This window comes from Danio aesculapii, chromosome 17 (assembly GCF_903798145.1).
Source record: "Danio aesculapii chromosome 17, fDanAes4.1, whole genome shotgun sequence".
Lineage (NCBI taxonomy): Eukaryota > Metazoa > Chordata > Actinopteri > Cypriniformes > Danionidae > Danio > Danio aesculapii.
This window is the reverse complement of record NC_079451.1, coordinates 46,796,012-46,816,011: the sequence shown is the minus strand read 5'-3', so window position 1 is coordinate 46,816,011 and position 20,000 is coordinate 46,796,012. Positions and strand designations below refer to the sequence as shown.

Genomic DNA, 20,000 nt, shown 5'->3' with positions numbered 1-20,000 from the left:
ATTTCCAGGCAGATGCCTCTTTCTCCAACTTTTTCATCTTCTTCGCCATCTGTAAAACAAATCAACATCTTACCATACGTGAGACAGACGGCAAACAGCGAACTATGATTTTATTAGTATGTGTGTTAGGGCTGCACAATATATGCTTTCAGCATGGAAGTCGCAATGTGATCGTTTGCAATAGTCGCATCGCAGGATATGCAATGTTGAGTCTGGATTACAATTCATCACTTGCATGTGTCTTTGAGGCATGTGACTGTGTGAGGATTTTAAAAGCATTCAGGAATGATATCAGAAATTGGCTCTATGCATAGCTAGTGTTTTTCAGCCAATGATAAACCTCCGGTGAAAGCTTAATGTGACTGTTTTTAATTTCATAAGGTTTCTTTTACAGCATTGATGTTAAATAGACTCGAGCATTCATTTAGTTGCTCAAGCTGCTCACGAACCAGCGACCTTCTTGCTGCTTGAGATGACAGACCATGGAACCGCTAGCGCTGTCAGGATCAGCAGGCGAGCACAGAAACTCAATTGAAAATACTGGGGTAAAATAAACCGTCATATTTTAAAGACATGGCGAGGCAAATGGAATTTAATGCAGTGCTTCTTGTCCGGTCTGCGACCCACTTTATATCGTATATCTATCAGGCACTGAAGATCACTGATTTTTAAAGAAATAAGACCTTAAACGTCGCAATTTTATAATAGATAGATAGATAGAAAGCCGAGAAAATAAAAGCTGAGGCTGGCTGACATTAAAAGTCCGTGTGAATAACCCCATTGAATTGTCTGTAACTTTAATAACCATTTATTTTATTGAATAATTACAAAAAAATGACTATGAAACCCATTTAAAACCATTTATTTTATGTGTGTCTAACTGTATTTATCTGTGCTTGTAGATTTGTTTATTATATTCTATGCAGGTGCACTGCCCAAAAAAATCATCCCCAATCTATATAAAATGATAAATGATTTTCAAATAGAGATATTCAAGTCATCTGGTGAAATTCTGTTCATATCACAATGTATATTGTGAAATAACAAAAACAAATGAATAAATAAATAATTCTATTCATGTTTCAAACTATCATTTTACTGTTCGTTTTAGTCCTTTTGTTATGTCTTTGTCATTGTTAAAATAGAATTTTTGTTTTTGTCACTTTTTATTTTTTTAATCATTTCTAGTTTGTAATGTAATTCATCAGCTTAAACGTTCATTCATTCATTCGTTCATTCGTTCATTCATTCATCCATTCATTCATTCTACTCACTGTTTTACTCATTCATTTTCTTTTCGGTGTAGTCTCTTTATTAATCAGGGGTCGCCAACTTATCAATGAACCACCAGCTTATCCAGCATATGTTTTACACAGCGGATGCCCTTCCAGCTGCAATCCATCACTGGGAAACACCCATACGCACTCATTCACACTCATACACTACAGACAATTTAGCTTACCCAATTCACCTATAGCGCATGTGTTTGGACTGTGGTGGACACAGAAGCACACAGAGAAAAACCCACGCCAAACACGGGGAGAACATGCAAACTCTACAACTGACCCAGCCGGGGCTCGAACCAGCGACTTTCTTGCTGTGAGGCGACATCGCTAACCACTACGCCCTTACCCTAACACTCTAAAATATGCTGGGTTATTACAATCCAAATTTGGGTAAAATACAGACAAATATACTGCCTGGTTAGATTTTTCCATTAAATTTTTTTCCCAAATTTAACCCAGTTTTTGGGTTTGTCAATATTATACCCTGGTTTGGGTTCAAATAACCCAGCATTTTTTAAAGTGTGCTTCAGTCATTTAATTTGACTGTTTTCTTTTCTTTTTATCTTTCTTTTCAATTTTATTTTCTAATTATTACTAAAAAAGTATTGAAGTTTAAATCATTTTCATTTCAGTTTTACATTTTCTCCAGTTTTTGTTTATTGTTCGCCTTTTTTCACTTCACAAATTAATAATTTCAGTGCTTCAGTTTGTTAATTTCCTTTTTATTTTCCATTTAAATTAAAGCTAATAACAAAACAACCCTGGCTTATGAGGACCGACACCTGAGACTTATTACATTTTTACAAATATTAATAACCACTAATTAAATAACCTGTAATGTGCTGCGGATACACACCTTGTCCATGTCCTGTTTGAAGCTGGCATAAACACCATTACTCTTAGACACTGATCCTTGCAGTTCATCAAACTTCTCTGAATACACAACAAGCTGACAGAAAAAAAATGTGGGTTAATCTGTGAAAAAATATGATTTGAGAAGAAAAAACCTGAAATATTTGATGAAAATTTACCTGAGCCTTCATATCAACCTCTTGCTCTTTCAGAAGTTTAACGTGTAGTTTGGCCTCTGCTGCTTGCTTCAGTAACTAGGGTCAAAAGACGTAATTAATACAGGCCAGTACATAAAAACAGTCCCAGAAAACGACAATAAATTATTACAGGTATCATGTGTTTTATTTATGAGCACAATAGGTAAGAACTTGTGGTTTAATAACTTTATTAGTAATAATTTTAGGATAAACGTGCCATGCACTATTTACCACTTACTCACTTGCAGTAGTTTTTTGGGTTGCCAGGTGTGCATTCTGGGATCAATGTCCATTAAGAAACAATTCAGTTTTCATTATGCATTTTGTTTTATTACACTCAGCGGCCACTTTATTAGGCACACCAGTCCAACTGCTCGTTAACACAAATTTCTAATCAGCCAATCACATGGCAGCAACTCAATGCATTTAGGCATGTAGACATGGTCAAGACAATCTGCTGCAGTTCAAACCGAGCATCAGAATAGGGATTTTAGTGACTTTAAATGTGGCATGGTTGCTGGTGCCAGACGAGCTGGTCTGAGTATTTCAGAAACTGCTGATCTACTGGGATTTTCACACACAACCATCTCTAGGGTTTACAGAAAATGATCTGAAGAAGAGAAAATATCCAGTGAGCGGCAGTTCTGTGGGCACAAATGCCTTGTTGATGCCAGAGGTCAGAGGAGAATGGCCAGACTGGTTCCAGCTGATAGAAAGGCAACAGTAACTCAAATAACTACTCGTTACAACCGAGGTAGGCAGAAGAGCATCTCTGAACACACAACACATCCAACCTTGAGGCAGATGGGCTATAGCAGCAGAAGACCACATAGGGTGCCACTTCTGTCAGCTAAGAACAGGAAACTGAGGCTACAATTCACACAGGCTCACCAAAATTAGACAATAGAAGAATGAAGAAAGCGTTGCCTGGTCTGATGAGTCACGATTTCTGCTGTGACATTCGGATGGTAGGGTATACCGGAGTATTATTGCTGACCATGTCCATCCCTTTATGACCACAGTGTACCCATCTTCTGATGGCTACTTCCAGCAGGATAACGCACCATGTCATAAAGCGTGAATCATCTCAGACTGGTTTCTTGAACATGACCATGAGTTCATTGTACTCAAATGGCCTCCGCAGTCACCATATCTCAATCCAATAGAGCATCTTTGGGATGTGGTGGAACAGGAGATTTGCATCATGAATATGCAGTCGTCAAATCTGCAGCAACTGTGTGATGCCATCATGTCAATATGGATCAAAATCTCTTAGGAACTTCTCAGTACCTTGTTGAATTTATGCCACAAAGGATTAAGGCAGTTCTGAAAGCAAAAAGGGGTCCAACCCGGTACTAGTAAAGTGTACCCAATAAAGTGGCCGTTGAGTGTATATTCGGTGGACAGACATTATTTGCAGAGTCAAATTGCAGAGTGCAAATGTGAAACTACATAAGTATGCTGACGATTGGTTGAAAGCATTTTGGCGCTTAACATATTGGTCTGGTTTGGGAAAATCACTTTAGATGATAAAGTTAAATAAGGTCAAATAGAGGCAGGTTGAATCACAGGATTTAAACAAATCTATTGATGAAGTGTATTAAACAGCAGTTCGTAGGAAGGGCATAATCATATGTGATGATATCACTCACGTGCTCTTTCTCCAGCTTGTGTTTCTCCTCAGACTCTTTGAGGATCAGGCTGACCTGTGCCAGTTTCGTCTCCAGTAATTTCTGCTGCAGGTCTCTGTGCTTGAATACTTTCTCAAGATTCTGCAGGAAACACAGAAATGCTTATTTTTTCAAGTTATGAGTGTGGTTGGATTTAGGTAAACATAAACAAATAAATAAATTAATTAATAAATAAATAAATAAATAAATAAATAAATAAATAAATAAATAAATAAATAAATAAATAAATAAATAAATAATGAAATACATACTGAAATGATTTTTATTTGTATTCATATATTAATTATTTATATTAATTAAAATATTGGGCATCGCGGTGGCACAGTGGGTAGCACGATTGCCTCAGACCCAGAAGGTCGAGCCTCAGCTGGGTCAATTGGCATGTCTGTGTGGAGTCCAAAGACATGCGCTACAGGTGAATTGGGTAAGCTAAATTGTCCGTAGTCTATGTGTGTGAATGAGTGTGTATGGGTGTTTCCCAGGGATGGGTTGCAGCTGGAAGGGCATCCGCTGAGTAAAACATATGCTGGATGAGTAGGCGGTTCATTCCGCTGTGGCGATCCCTGATTAATAAAGGGACTAAGCCGAAAAGAAAATAAATGAATTAAAATATAATATAAGCAACATTTCTTATTTTTTATTTAGTTTAAACTATAAGTATAACTAAAAGGAAAAGAACAAAATATTTAAAAATAAAAACATCAATAATATTAAATAAATGTCTGTAAATAATCTTCTCGAATAATCTTCTTTTCCATTGTGTGTGCGTCTGTGTGCAAGTAATAATATTCATTTTACTTGTATTAATATATACATTTTTTATAATAATTTTAATTAGATTAAATATAAGCAACATTTATTATTTTTGATTTAGTTCAAGCTATAATAAGTACAACTAAAAGTTAAATAACACAATATTTAATAATAAAAATTATAAATATAAATAATATAAAATAAATATCTGAAAGCAATTAACATTTAACAGGAGAGCTAATAATCTATATATATATATTCCATTTATTTATTCTGTATGTATGTATGTGTGGGTTGGGCTGTAATAATACATTTATTTTATTAATATATTAATAATATATTGATAAAATACAAGCAACATTTCTTATTTTTATATTTATGAGTACAATTCAAAGGTAAATAATAAAATGTTTAATAATAAAAACTAGAAATATAAATAGCTTAAAATAAATAAATATCTGAAAATAATTCACATTTAACAGTAGGGCTAATAATCTTCTCTTCAATTTATAATAATAATAATAATAATAATAATAATAATAATAATAATAATAATAATAATAATATTAGAGGGATTTCTGAAGGATCATGTCACTCTGAAGACTGGAGTAATGAAGCTGAAAATTCATCTTTAAAATCACTGGAATAAATGATTAAATTAAATTATAAGCTACTTTATAAGAGTTATTTTATAGTGCAATAACATTTCAGTTTTACTATTTGTACTGTATTTTTGATGAAATACATGTAGCCTTGGTGAGCAGGAGAAGCTTATTTTAAAACTTTAAAAATCCTACTGACCCCAAACTTTTGACCGGTAGTGTTTATTCAGTAACTAATAAAATGACAAAAACAACAAGATTATTAAAACTAACTAAAATGTAAATAAACATGAAAAATACAACATATATTTAAAATATAATCATATAAACATATTTAACTTATAAAGACAAAACAAAGGAAATAAAAATGACAAAGAAAGCCAACTTTACAATTTATAATTTTTTTTTAATATATAAAACTATAAAAGTATCTCAATAAGTAACAGCGTTCTGCTGTAGTGTGGTCATACCGCCTCCCGCTGGTCGTATTTGGAAATAAGATCTTTGAGTTTCTCGGCCAGCTCGCTGTTCTCCTGACAGAGTTTGTTGTTTCGGCTGCTGTGCTCCTCAATCTGGGCCTGGATGTCACTCAGTGTGCTCTGGAAATGTGTGGTGATTTCCTTCCTCTTCAGATCGTCTTCACGACACCTCTGCAGAGTCTCCTCCTGCACAACAAAACAAAACAAAACCGAGAATGCTGATTTATACAGGTGAAGTCAGAACTATTAGCCCTCCTGAATTATTTGCCCCTCCGGATATTTGTCCCCCTAATTTCTGTTTAACGGAGAGAAGATTGTTTTTGATCACATTTCTAAACATAATAGTTTTATTACTTATGGATTATGAATTTTTTAATATGTAGGAAACAAAGAGTTAGAGTAAATGGGGCACTATCAGATACTTTCTCCTGTTCTTTTATATTATATACAAATGATTGTCAGAGCACACAGGAAAATAGGCACTTGGTTAAATATGCAGATGATACGGTGCTTTAATCTTTGCTTTCTCACTCAGACCAGGAATATGGTCCGGTCCTGCATGATTTTATCTCATGGTGTAATAAAATGAAACTAGACCTGAATGTGTCAAAAACCAAAGAAATGCTGATTAAAACACCTGCTCTCCAAAAGGTGCTAATCAATGACACACAGGTTGAGGTTGTGGAGGAATATAGGTACTTAGGAACAATTATTGACAACAAGTTGAAATTTGATCAAAACACACAGACAATTATTAATAATAAGGCTCATCAAAGACTGTTTTTATTGCGGAAACTTAACTCTTTCAGTGTAGAGAAAATTATTCTTAAGACCTTTTATAATTCATTTATTGAGAGTATTTTGTCTTTTTCTTTTATTTGCTGGTTTTCTTCACTGTCTATAAAAAATAAGAATCGTCTTCAAGGCATCATTAATTTGTGCTCAAAGATTTTGGGAGTTCCCCTGCGAAGTCTTGCATACTATTATGAACAGCAGGTGTTGAGGATGGCACATAAAATACTAGGAGACAGTACACACCCTTAAATAAACATTTTGAGTGGATGCCCCTTAGTCGACGTCTAAGGACAATAAGATGTTCCACAAATCATTATAAATTTACTTTTGTGCCTGAAGCAATTCGGTTACGTAATAAATGTAGTTAATCGATGTATTATTGTTATTTTTATTATTATTAAATTTTTTTGTACTTGATGTTAAGTGTTGATGTGTCATTCTTGTTATATGTGAAGCACCCCCATGTCAGAATGAATTGCCCCAAGGGGATTAATAAAGTTTTAAACAAAAAAAATAACTAATTTCTAATAACTGATTTATTTTATCTTTGCCATGATGACAGGAAATAATGTTTTACAAGATATTTTTCAAGACACTTCTATACAGCTTAAAGTGACATTTCAAGGTTTTTAAAAACAAGGTTAATTAGGCAAGTTATTGTATAACAGTGGTTTGTTCTGTAGACTATCGAAAACAAATATAGCTTAATGAGGCTAATATATTGACCTTAAATGGTTTAAAAAAAATTAAACCTGCTTTTATTCTAGCCGAAATAAAACAAATAAGACTTTCTCCAGAAGAAAAAATATTATAGGAAATACTGTAAAACATTTCTTGCTCTGTTAAACATCACTTAGGAAATATTTAAGAAAAATAAATAAATTTACAGGAGGGTGAAAAATTTTGATTTCAAAAGTCTACATACCCCTGTTAAAATGTGTGTGTGTGTGTGTGTGTGTGTGTGTGTGTGTGTGTGTGTGTGTGTATATATATATATATTCATTCATTCATTCATTCATTCATTCATTCATTCATTCATTCTCTATTCAGCTTAGTCCCTTTATTAATCAGGGGTCACTACAGAGGACTGAACCACCAACACTCCAGTATGTTTTACACAGCGGATACCCTTCCAGCCACAACTCAGTACAGGGAAACACCCATACACACTTGCATTCACCACACATACACTACGGCCAATTTAACTAGCCCAATTCACCTATAGCGTATGTGTTTGGACTGTGGGGGAAACCGGAGCACCTGGAGGAAACCCACGCCAACACGGGGAGAACATGGAAAAGGGGAAATTGTGAGAACATTGCTGTGAGGCGACTGTGCTACTCACTGTGCTACTGTGACACCCCTATATACTCACTAGCCTTTTTATTAGGCACACCAGTCCAACTGCTCGTTAACCCAAATTTCTAATCAGCCAATCACATTTCTGCAGCTTAATGCATTTAGGCATGTAGACATGATCAAGAGGATCTACTGCAGTTCAAACTGAGCATCAGAATGGGGAAGAAAGGGGATTTTAGTGACTTTAAATGTGGCATGATTGCTGGTGCCAGACGGTCTGGTGTGAGAATTTCAGAAACTGCTGATCTACTGGGATTTTCACGCACAACCATCTCTAGGGTTTACAGAGAATGGTCCGAAAAAGAGGAAATATCCAGTGAGCGGCAGTTCAAATGCCTTGAGCATTGAGCATCTCTGAACACACAACACGTCCAACCTTGAGGCGGATGGGCTACAGCAGCAGAAGACCACACCGGGTGCCACTCCTGTCAGCTAAGAACAGGAAACTGAGGCTACAATTTACACAGGCTCACCAAAACTGGACAATAGAAGATTGGAAAAACGTTGCCTGGTCTGATGAGTCTCGATTTCTGCTGCAACATTCGGATGGTAGGGTCAGAATTTAGCATCAACAACATAAAAGCATGGATCCATCCTGCCTTGTATCGGTTCAGGCTGGTGCTGGCCATGTTCCAAATCCTTACAAGCTAGCTGTTATTAAGCCTATTATTAAGAAACCACAACTGGACCCCAGCAACTTAGCTAATTATAGGCCTATTTCAAATCCTCCATTTATGTCTAAAATGCTAGAAAAAGTTGTTTCTGCTCAATTATGCTCCTTTCTGCAGACGAACAATGTTTTCGAAGTGTTTCAGAGCTCATCACAGTACAGAAACTGCATTAGTGAAAATAACCAACGATTTACTCTTAGCTGCTGTCCAAGGGTGCATCTCGCTATTAGTTCTACTCAATCTTAGTGCGGCATTTGACACCATTGACCACTGTATCCTCATAAATCGCTTAAAGTCTACAGGTGTCAAGGGACAGGCTCTACAATGGTTTAAGTCATACTTAGCTGACCGTTACCATATTGTGAATACTAATGAACAGCCTTCACAAGTCAGCCCAGTAAAGTATGGGTGTCTCAAGGATCAGTTTTAGGCCCTTTGCTGTTTACAATATACATGCTACCCCTGGGAGACATTATTAGAAGACATGGGATCAGCTTTCACTGCTATGCAGATGATACTCAATTATATATTTCAACTTAACCTGACGAGATGTCTAAACTGTCCAAGCTAACTGAGTGTATTAAAGATGTTAAAGACTGGATGATCAACAATTATCTTCTCTTAAACTCAGACAAAAGAGAATTATTACTTATTGGGCCTAAATCCTGTACACAGCAGATCTCACAACTCGACCTGCAATTAGAGGGATACAAAGTTAGCGTTAGCTCTACTATAAAAGATCTGGGTGTCATATTAGACAGCAATTTAACTTTTAAAAATCATATTTCCCATGTCACAAAAACTGCTTTCTTTCATCTGAGAAATATTGCTAAGTTACGAAGTATGCTATCCATCTCAGATGCAGAAAAGCCATGCTTTTATGACTTCTAGGCTGGACTACTGTAATGCACTGTTTGCTGGCTGCCCAGCATCCTCTATTAACAAACTTCAGCTAGTACAAAATGCAGCTGCTAGAGTTTTTACCAGGTCTAGAAAATTTGATCACATCACCCCAATTTTATCCTCCTTACACTGGCTGCCTGTTAAGTTTCGTATTGAATTTAAAATATTGTTTCTTACCTATAAAGCTTTAAATACTCTAGCTCCTGCTTATCTAACCAATCTTCTGTCTCGCTACAATCCAACTCGCTCTTTAAGATCTCAAAACTCAGGGCTTCTGGTAGTACCAAGAATAGCTAGTCGAGTAAAGGAGGTCGAGCGTTCTCATTTATAGCTCCTAAACTCTGGAATAGCCTTCCTGATAACGTCCGAGGCTCAGACACACTCTCCCCATTCAAAACTAGATTAAAGACCTATCTGTTTAGTAAAGCATACACTCAGTGCATCACTTAGCAGTATGATACATTAATGTGCTCCACACAGGTTTCTGCACCTTGTTTATACACACTATGAACATCAGCTACGCTAATTATTTTGTTTATTCTCCATTTCCACCTGGGGATACTCTTCCCGAGGCCCTCAGACTATGCAGAGTCACTGATTCGATCCAAGACCAGCGACGAGATGAACCCAAGGTTTCCATATCCTGGACCAGGCCGTATCCTGAGCAGCTACTGTGGTGGTCATGGAGGAGTGAAGAGCATGAGACTGATTCCTGTGACATTCCAGGGACAGACGAGTCTTCGCTGAGGCCAGCTTCCAGCCTCCGCCACTGAGACTGCAGCTTTGCACAAGACGTTTGGCCAGTGGAGAAATTAAAATGGTCGTGCCCAACTGAGTCTGGTTTCTCTCGAGGTTTTTTTTCTTCACTTCCGCCTTTAGTGAAGTTTTTTTTCCCTCTCCGCTGTCGCCACTGGCTTGCATGGTTTGAGATCGGTAGAGCTGCGCATCGTTGGATTTGCTCTTCAGTGTTTGGACTCTCAGTAGTGATTATTAAACCACACTGAACTGAGCTAAACTGAACTGAACTTAAACACTACAAACAGAACTACACTGTTCCAATTTACTATGACCTTTTATGTGAAGCTGCTTTGACACAATCTACATTGTATAAGCGCTATACAAATAAAGGTGAATTAAATTAAATTGAATTATGGGGGATATTTTCTTGGCACACTTTGGGCCCATTAGCACCAATTGAGCATCGTGTCAACAACACAGCCTAGCTGAGTATTGTTGCTGACCATGTCCATCCCTTTATGACCACAGTGTACCCATCTTCTGATGGCTACTTCCAGCAGGATAACGCACCATGTCATAAAGAGAGAATCATCTCAAACTGGACCTTAGCTACATTTCCATCCACCTAAAAAAAAATTGGTTGATGGAAACACCAAGAAGCACATACATTTTGAAAATGTGCATAAAAAACTTATGCGCATAACTGAGCAGGACAACGTTTTTATCCAATAAGAAAAGATGCGCATAAACTATGATGCAGACACTTTTACCGAACAAATTTCAGTATGCGCATTAAAAAAGGTCATGTGATTTTATTATAAGAGATCATGTGATGATAAAAATGCATGTGAATGGACAAACCAGCAGGCTGAGCACACTGTAAAACATCTTAAGTGTTGTTTTGGTCATTCTAAAATGCTTTAACCATCTCAGTATTAGTGTTATTATATTACTAATGACTTCCAGAACTGTCAAGAGCATCTGTGCTCCACGTCTCACGCCTTCAAACGCCACCATGCATTCACTGCGTGTCAGCATTTTCTTCTGAGAAGTAATTTATTAAACAAAGAAAAGATTCACGCAGCTTCTCCTACCATAGCAAATTCTGTCTTTTACGGTTGATATTTGGCACCAGTTAATCAGGAAGTGAAGATTTTGTTCTCTTTGACTTATTGGATGGAAACTCTGCTTTATTTGCACGTCTTTTATGGAATATTCCACTTTTGGGCATCAGGTTAATTAGCATTTTTGGATGGAAATGCAGCTAATGAGTTCACTATAATCAAATTGCTTCCACGGTCACCAGATCTCAATCCAATATAGCACCTTTGGGATGTGGTGGAACAGGAGATCCGCATCATGGATGTGCAGCCAACAAATCTGCAGCAACTGCGTGACGCTATTATGTCAATATGGACAGAAATCTTTGAGGAATATTTCCAGTACCTTGTTGAATTTATGCCATGAAGGATTAAGGCAGTTCTGAAGGCAAAAGAGAGTCCAGCCAGGTACTAGTGTAAGGTGTACCTAATAAAGTGGCCGGTAAGTGTATAATAAAATATTTTGAATGCCAAATAAGATATGTAGCTTATGCTTCTGTAATAATAATATAAATCAAATAAAATGTAGTGTGCCTCACGCTTTAGTCAACATAACCTAGTTAAATTTGAATATAATGCTGTATTTGAAAGTCAGAAAATCTGATTTATATCCATTTGGTGGGTTTTCACAAATCAGATAGCCATCCCATAGAAAAAAATAAATAAAGTGACCAGTTTCTAACAGCTCCTATCTGATCAGAAAAAACTCCAGAAGTAGCAGGTGTAAACAGGAGCTAAAGGAAGTTCAGGTGTTTTCTCTCAATCATGTCTAGGGCCAGACGGAATCTGCACACGTTTTTTTGCTATTTCTGAGCAGAATTTTGTTAAAAATCTGCAGATTTATGCGAAATAATTTTGGGATCATAACTAAAACCTTGATATATGAACTAAAAAGTTACACCTTGTTAACTTGTATTTAATGTTTACAATGCAAATCCAATTAGATTCACTTTATTTGGTAAACAAAGCAAGTCTTCTATATAATATCTCTAGTAAAAGACAGAAAATATTACTTTACAAACTGTATTGTGAATAAATCATATGAACATTTTCATATTAGTCAAGAATATTACAGAAATTAATTTAAAAGCTGAATAAATATAAATTTACACACAAGTAAATAAACAGACTCAATGATGGGCTAAAAATCTGCTGAATTCTGCGAGTGCAGATTCTGTGTGGGCATAGTAATGTATGTCATACTGCTGGCATTGAGGTGTTGTTTTCACCTTCAGGGTCTTGTTGTGTCTCTGCAGCTCTCGACACAGACTCTCCAGTTTGCTGCGGGCCAGAACGGCTCGGCTGTGTTCACCCTGAAGCTGATCTTTCTCCTTCAGCACCTGGAGAAACTTCTTCTGCAGCATCTTCAGCTGTTTCTGGTCTGAGCGGTGCTCCTCCAGCTGCACACAGAACACACAGACTCATGATCTTCATTTACATGCATAGAAAACACCAGGGCTCTCATTTATAAAACTCCTCATAGAACCATTCCTATAAGTGAATGCATGCCAGAATACATTTTTATTAATTCCTTAAGGATCATGGCTGATATCGTGATTTAAAGTGGTTCAATATTTAAGTCATAAGGTTGTGTTGGGGTGTGGAGGGTTGGGGAGGGGTACAGTGGCTTAGTGGTTAGTACTGTCGCCTCACAGCTAGAGGGTTGCCGGTTCCAGCCGGGTCAGTAGGCATTTCTGTGTGGAGTTTGCATGTTCTCCCCGTGTTGGCGTGGGTTCCTCTGGGTGCTCCGGTTTCCCTCACAGTCCAAACACATGTGCTATAGGCGAATTGAGGAAACTAAATTGGCTGTAGTGAATGTGTGTGAATGAGTGTGTATGGGTGTTTCCCTGTACTGGTTTGTGACTGGAGGGGCATCTGCTGCAAAAAACATGTGCCAAAACAGTTGGCGGTTCATTCCGCTGTGGCGACCTCTGAAATAGAAACTAAGGGCGTACTCACACTATGTACAATTGCCTTGAACCGGGTCGAAGTGTGCTTGTCCCCCCTCCCGTCTCCCCCGACGGCCCGCACTCACATTACATTTGGGCCTGGGCAAGCTTACTAGTAGCCTAAGACTTTTGCACAGTAGCCTACTGTAAATTTAACCATTTTCCCTCTGCGCTTTAATTATTATCACTATGAATGATCACAATCTCCCATATGATCTGATGATAGTAATGTATAGTATTCATATGGTATCTGTAAATGTTTAGTGTGTGGAATTGTTGGACAACCAACACACACACACATATTAAACAACAATTAAATTATTATTAAATAAACATTAAATATCTAAAATACAAATAATATCAACCATAAACTGCAGACTGCTATTAACAATCCGACTGAACTGCTGTGTATGATCATCAACCCTGTTTAGCCGTTGCAACATTAAAAAACTACCTAAATATTGCAATTTAATAAGGTACACATAAATTAAATTATATGTTTTGGGGTCTGGCAAGATGCAAAAAAATGGAGGTGGAAATGTATATTTATATATATATATATATATATATATATATATATATATATAATGTTTATTTATGATATTGAATTAATCACTCTATAGCTCAGTGGATTATATTTATTTACATTGAAAGCTTTTTGTTAACGCACGATTTAGAATGTAAACATTTCCTCTGACAAGTTTTGTTTTTGTTGCTTTTTTGTAATTTCTCATTTTTTATTAGTAATTAGAATTTTTTGTTGTTTTCAGTTTTCATTTCATTTATTTCTTAATTTATTATTTTTTTTTTTTGCAGTGTTTTTTGTGATTTTGTTTAGTGATACCCATAGCAATTCTTATTTTATTTATTTTAGATTAAGGTTTTTAATTTTTAGGTTAATCTAAATGAAAATTAGAGGCGTCGCAGTGGCGCAGTAGTTAGTGCTGTCGCCTCAGCAAGAAGGTTGCTGGTTCGAGCCTCGGCTGGGTCAGTTGGCGGTACAGGTGAATTAGGCTAAATTGTCCATAGTGTATGAGTGTGAGTGAGTATGGATGTTTCCCAGAGATGGGTTGCGGCTGGAAGGGCATCCGTTGCGTAAAACATGTGCTGGATAAGTTGGCGGTTCATACCGCTGTGGCGACCCCAAATTAATAAAGGGACTAAGCCGAAAAGAAAATGAATGAATGAATGAAAATTTTAAATATTACCATTTTGTTGTTTTATTTACCATTTTATTTTATTTCAAATTTCAAAAATTCTACATTGTAGTTTTGTGGTTTATTTTATTTAAATATTTGTTTATTAATTTTAAGTTGTAAAGAGAAAACATTGTTGGTGATTGTACATACAGTATTATATAAAAACAGATGTTTACAAAAAAATAAAAAATACTAAAAGGGACATTCTCCAAATGCACTTATTTTTGTAGTGTAAGTTCATTTAAAGTGACAAATTTATACTCTCTAATTTATCAACATGATCAAAAACCTCCATGACTTTGTGCTTAAAATCAAGCTTAAATATAAAATTATGGTTTAAGAGTTGAATTATGTCAGTACTATACTGTTTTAGCCAAAACGAACTGTCAAACATGATACAAAGCAAAAAACACACATGCAGATTTTAATAATAAGAATTTAATAAATAAATAAACAAACAAACAAACAAAAAATATACATATATATATATATATATATATATATATATATATATATATATATATATATATATATATATATATATATATATATATATATATATATATATATATATATATATATATATATAAATATAAATGCAAGGGTAGAATGATGACTGTACTCACCAGTTCAGCATGTTTTTTAATGAGAGTGTCCAGTTTCTTCTCAGGCGTCCCCAGTTTATTCAGACTCTGCATCAACAGCATTGCTTCCTTCCCTGAGATTACAGATAGGAAAACAAATGCAGTGAAAAACAAATCCATTAATTTTATTTAAATTTTAGGCTTTACATTCAGGGGTTACACAATGAAGCAGAAATGCCTGATTTTAGAGCACAATAATTCATTAGTATGGTGTCGGGCCTCCTTTCGCCTCCTTTACTTGTCTTCCTCGTGATGAAGAGTAGGCAAAATCAGATATGCAGAGGGGAGAAGAGAGTGTTCATCAGACGCTGGATTCGAACCAGGTTCATGATCGATCGCGTCAAAACATGTAGCCATGCGCTTTACGAGCTATGCCACTTACACTGCTGTTTGTCACTCTCTCTAGTTATGTTATCACTCAACTTTATGAATCACTCAACTAGCTTATTCCAAAGGGGTGCGCTATTTGCATTTAGCCTAAATAGACACTCCAAAATCTGCATTTCCCCAGCCCCCCCCCCCGCAGGGGCCCTGGGGCCTGTGCCCATAATGCCCATTGGTTAATCCGGCCCTGCTGATCACTAATGTTCAGTGTGTTTGTGTCTCACCGAGGCCTTTCAGCATCTTTTTCTCCATCTTCTGCTCTCTGCTCTTGGGCTCCTCCTCTTCCTCCTCCATCTCGTCCTCCTCTGTTTCCTGTTTCTGTTCGTTCAGCTGGTATGTGTTGATGATCTCCTGCAGCTGCTGAGACAGGTCCTCTGTCATTTCTCCGTTTGCAGACTGAGCACAGCTCTCCATCTCCATCCTGAGGGGCGATTCTGCTACCCAGACTGGAGAGATCCAACAACACAATATTCAGACTAATGTAGATAATAGGAGTTCCTCAACATGTTAATATATCGTGACAATGAATAAGCACAATATTGATGTTACGGGCACTTTAAAATACAGTGAATTATTATTTATTATTTAAAAGTTTGTAGCATGTTAATTACTACTTTGAGTTATAGATGCAAACTAGGCCTGGGCGATAAAACGATATCGTTATTTATTGACTGTCCACCATTGTCAATAATGATTAAAACAATATTTGGTATGAAATGCTTTATTTCTAAATGAATTGTTAAAAAATATTCAATAATCATCATTAACGAATGATATAAAACATTTTATTGTGATTATTTATTTTTGGCTGTATCTAAATGTGTGCTATAAAATAAGAGTAAGACTACACAGTGCTAAAATTACCTTTCAAATATAATTATGATAGCTATTCAGATCATTTATTAATTTATTACATTTACAGATGAAGACAAAATTATTAGATTTATCTATTTTTTTCAAATATTTCTAAAGGGCTGTTTAATGGAAAGATTTTTTCAACACATTTATTAGCATTATAGTTTTAATAACTGTTATTTATTAACTAATTTATTTCATCTTTGCCATGATGACAGTATATAATCTTTTACTACATATTTTCCAAGATGGGCAGCATGGTGGCACAGTGGTTAGCACTGTCGCCTCACAGCAACAAGGTCACTGGTTTGAATCCCGACTGGACCAGTTGGCATTTCAGTGTGGAGTTTGCACGTTCTCCCCGTGTTGGCGTGGGTTTCCGTCGGGTGCTCCAGTTTCCCCCTCACAGTCCAAACATGCGCTATAGGTGTATTGAATTAACTAAATTGACTGTAGTGTATGGGTGTGTGTGAATGAGTGTGTATTCCAGTACTGCGTTGCAGCTGCAAAGGCATCCGCTGTGTAAAACATATGCTGGATAAGTTGGCAGTTCATTCCGCTGTGGCCACCCCTGATGACGAAAGGGACTAAGTCGAAGGAAAATGAATGAATTTTCCAAGATACTACCTTACAGTGCAATTTAAAGACTAGATGTAATAATTAGGGTAAAAGTCATTGAACAACAGTGGTTTGTTCTGTAGCTAATCGAAGAAAAAATAATAATTACCAAATAACAATGACCTGAGCAGTTTTTACTTTTTTTAATTTAATTTTTTTATTCTAAAAGATATAAGACTTTCTCCAAATAGAAAATACAATAAAAAATCCTGTGAAAACTACTCATGTTATGCTAAACAACACTATTCGAAAATGAATAATAATTTGACAGGAGGGCTAATGATTTGATCATCAACTGTACTCACAAAATACACATTGCTGATCAAAATACAATGTAGTTCGGTTTTTGTAAAACAGCAAGTCTTTGCACTAAAAAGCACATCATGCAATGCAAAAAATATTAGGGATGCCTAATCGATCGGCCGGAGATCAGTATCGGCCGATAATCACATTTCACGATCTCATGAACCGATCGCAAGCGTTTGTTTAGGAGTTTACAATCCAGGTTATACATCCACAGCGCTACAACACATGAGCAATGTTCATGAATTGCATTGTCAGTAATTTTCCTTCCATTTTTTTCTATCGGTTTTATCTATTTTTTTTTTGTAAAGCTGCTTCTGACCATTACATGTATGCGACATCCTTTATTTATTCTCTTAGGTAAGGCGAGATCTTATACATACAGTAGAGAGAAAATGTGCTTATGCAATGGCAAAGTTATATAAAGCTTGAAGCATCAAAATCGGTACTTGGTATAGGCTGATTACAATGACTTTGCAAAAATCAGATGCAAAAATCCTGATCGGAGCATGTCTAAAAAAATAGTATACAGGTTTTAAAGGCTTTATGAGGGTTAAAACAGAGGCTTCAAAACAAAAAAACAACAACTTTAAAACATGAACAGAATCACTGTACACTAAAAATATATATGTTAATTACCAGTTTCTGTATTGTGTGATGTTTATTTACGGTTGTGAATTGCATTATGGGATGTTGATTTCTGCTCTGTCGACTTTTAATGCTGACAAAGTGACTTTTATTGACATTTTAGTAGTTTGAAATAATATAATAAGAAATAAAGAAATGTGTAAAATAACAGACAATTTACTGCCAGTTTATTATAAGGTGTTTGTAGCATAATATACAACCCCAACCAAGAAAATATATCACTTTAAACTATTCAAAATGTTAATAAAAACTTACTCTTTTAAAGCTTTTCAGGGTTAAAAGATATTGGAAGAAAGATAAAGCTCGTATAACGCAATTCTAAAGCATAAATAAGTGGAAAAAATAAGAGCACGATAAAAGCACAAACTACGAAAAACTGCTAACTTATGAGTATATTAACAGTGTATATTTAAAACTGCACAGACCAGCTTTTAGATTCAGATCAGATGAACTTCTTTAAATGTATTCGCTCTTTATTACACTAAAGTTTGCAGTTGTTTGTGACGGAGCGACTGTTCATCTGGTTATATTTAGCCCGCTGCTTCTCTCTGATATCTTCACCAGCAGCACTGCCACCTGTTCACGGCCTCAACTCTATTTCAAGACACACTCAATATGGTCAACTTGTCTGTTATCCTCATGCACGACAGTGTTCACCAAATATCTAGCAAAAATGCATTGCAATAAAAACAAAACAAACAAAACAATGCTTTTTTTAATATCACATAACACCCCAATATGACCTACACTGAACCTTCCTACATATCAAAGTATTAGCACTGATATTTCCAACGTCCAGCTCTACAGATTAGACATTAAAAGTCCATTATAAGTATATTTCAAGCACTTTCCAGGTGCATTTTCACATTTCTCCAGCCAGCAAGTGTGGAAAAGTACATATTTTTATACAAAACCTTGAAAAAAATGTATTAATTAATAGTTTCTGTATTTTGTGATTCAAAAAAAGTGTTTTTCGTTTATTAACAATTGTGAATTGCATTATGGGATGTTGATCTCTGCTCTGTCGACGTTTGATGTTGAAAATTCAACTCTACAGTTTAACAAAGTGACTTTCATTGACATTCTAGTAGTTTGAAATAATATAATGAATAAGAAATAATAAAGAGAAAAATAAGTCTGTAAAATTAATGCAGTTTTTAATATCACATAACGCCCCAATATGACCTACACTGAACCTTCGTGCATATCTATGTATAGGTACTAATATTTCCAACATGTTAACACAAAGAACCAGTCCAATAACATGTGCAACAACATGCTGAGTTACACTAAACATGCTTTACATGCTAAACCAAAGCTCTCTCTCTCTATGTATATAAATATGTATACAGTAGATTTACTCAGTATGAAAATCAAGCATTCAGTCAAGAGAAATAAGGCTTTAGATATAACTGTGAGATGTTTAGTACAGTGGAGAAAGAGAAAAAGTGTAGACTCTTACCAGCAGGAGCAGTGAGGAGTGAGCAGGGAGCGTTAAACACAGCAGCTGCAGGACGAGGATGGACCTCAAAATAATCACAGCTGAGCACAACGATGCTGATCGCCAAATCATCTTTCTGGAGAGCACAAAACACATCATCTATAACATAACTCTGTTATACTGAACTGAACCTGTTGACTTGAAGACAAAACATGTTTTAAGACATCAAAAGCATTCTGTCACAATATGGAATTGTAAATCTCAGGAAATCCAGGTCTACGTTTAGATGTTTAGAGATTTTTTTTTTTACACCTTTTCAAAACACTTTCCAGGTTTATTTTCAAATTTTAACAGCAAGTGTGGCAGAGTACATATTTTATACATATACATACTTCATGACATTATATTCAGTACTGGGCAAAGATTAATTTCATCCAAAATATATATTTTTTACATAAAATACAGAATGTGTGTTAGGATTGAACAATATACACTACCTGACTAAGTCTTGTCGGAATATCCAAATTGTATAA

The 20,000-nt window shown here is 35.8% G+C and overlaps 1 protein-coding gene across 1 annotated transcript in view; it reads right to left on the bottom strand.

Annotated features, from left to right (window-relative positions):
• Window positions 1–19,588, bottom strand: part of txlnbb (taxilin beta b) — a 28,242-nt gene extending 8,654 nt beyond the window's left edge. Inside the window, exons 1-9 of the mRNA XM_056476474.1 lie at window positions 19,489–19,588; window positions 15,827–16,048; window positions 15,201–15,292; window positions 12,656–12,826; window positions 5,852–6,046; window positions 3,988–4,107; window positions 2,318–2,392; window positions 2,143–2,235; window positions 1–49 (exon numbers count right to left, since the gene is read on the bottom strand). The exon at window positions 1–49 is cut by the window's left edge and continues 47 nt beyond it. Coding sequence (XP_056332449.1) covers window positions 1–49; window positions 2,143–2,235; window positions 2,318–2,392; window positions 3,988–4,107; window positions 5,852–6,046; window positions 12,656–12,826; window positions 15,201–15,292; window positions 15,827–16,022 — 991 coding nt within the window. The 5' untranslated portion in view covers window positions 16,023–16,048; window positions 19,489–19,588. The remainder of the gene's footprint in view (window positions 50–2,142; window positions 2,236–2,317; window positions 2,393–3,987; window positions 4,108–5,851; window positions 6,047–12,655; window positions 12,827–15,200; window positions 15,293–15,826; window positions 16,049–19,488) is intronic.
• Window positions 19,589–20,000: the final 412 nt, after the last annotated feature.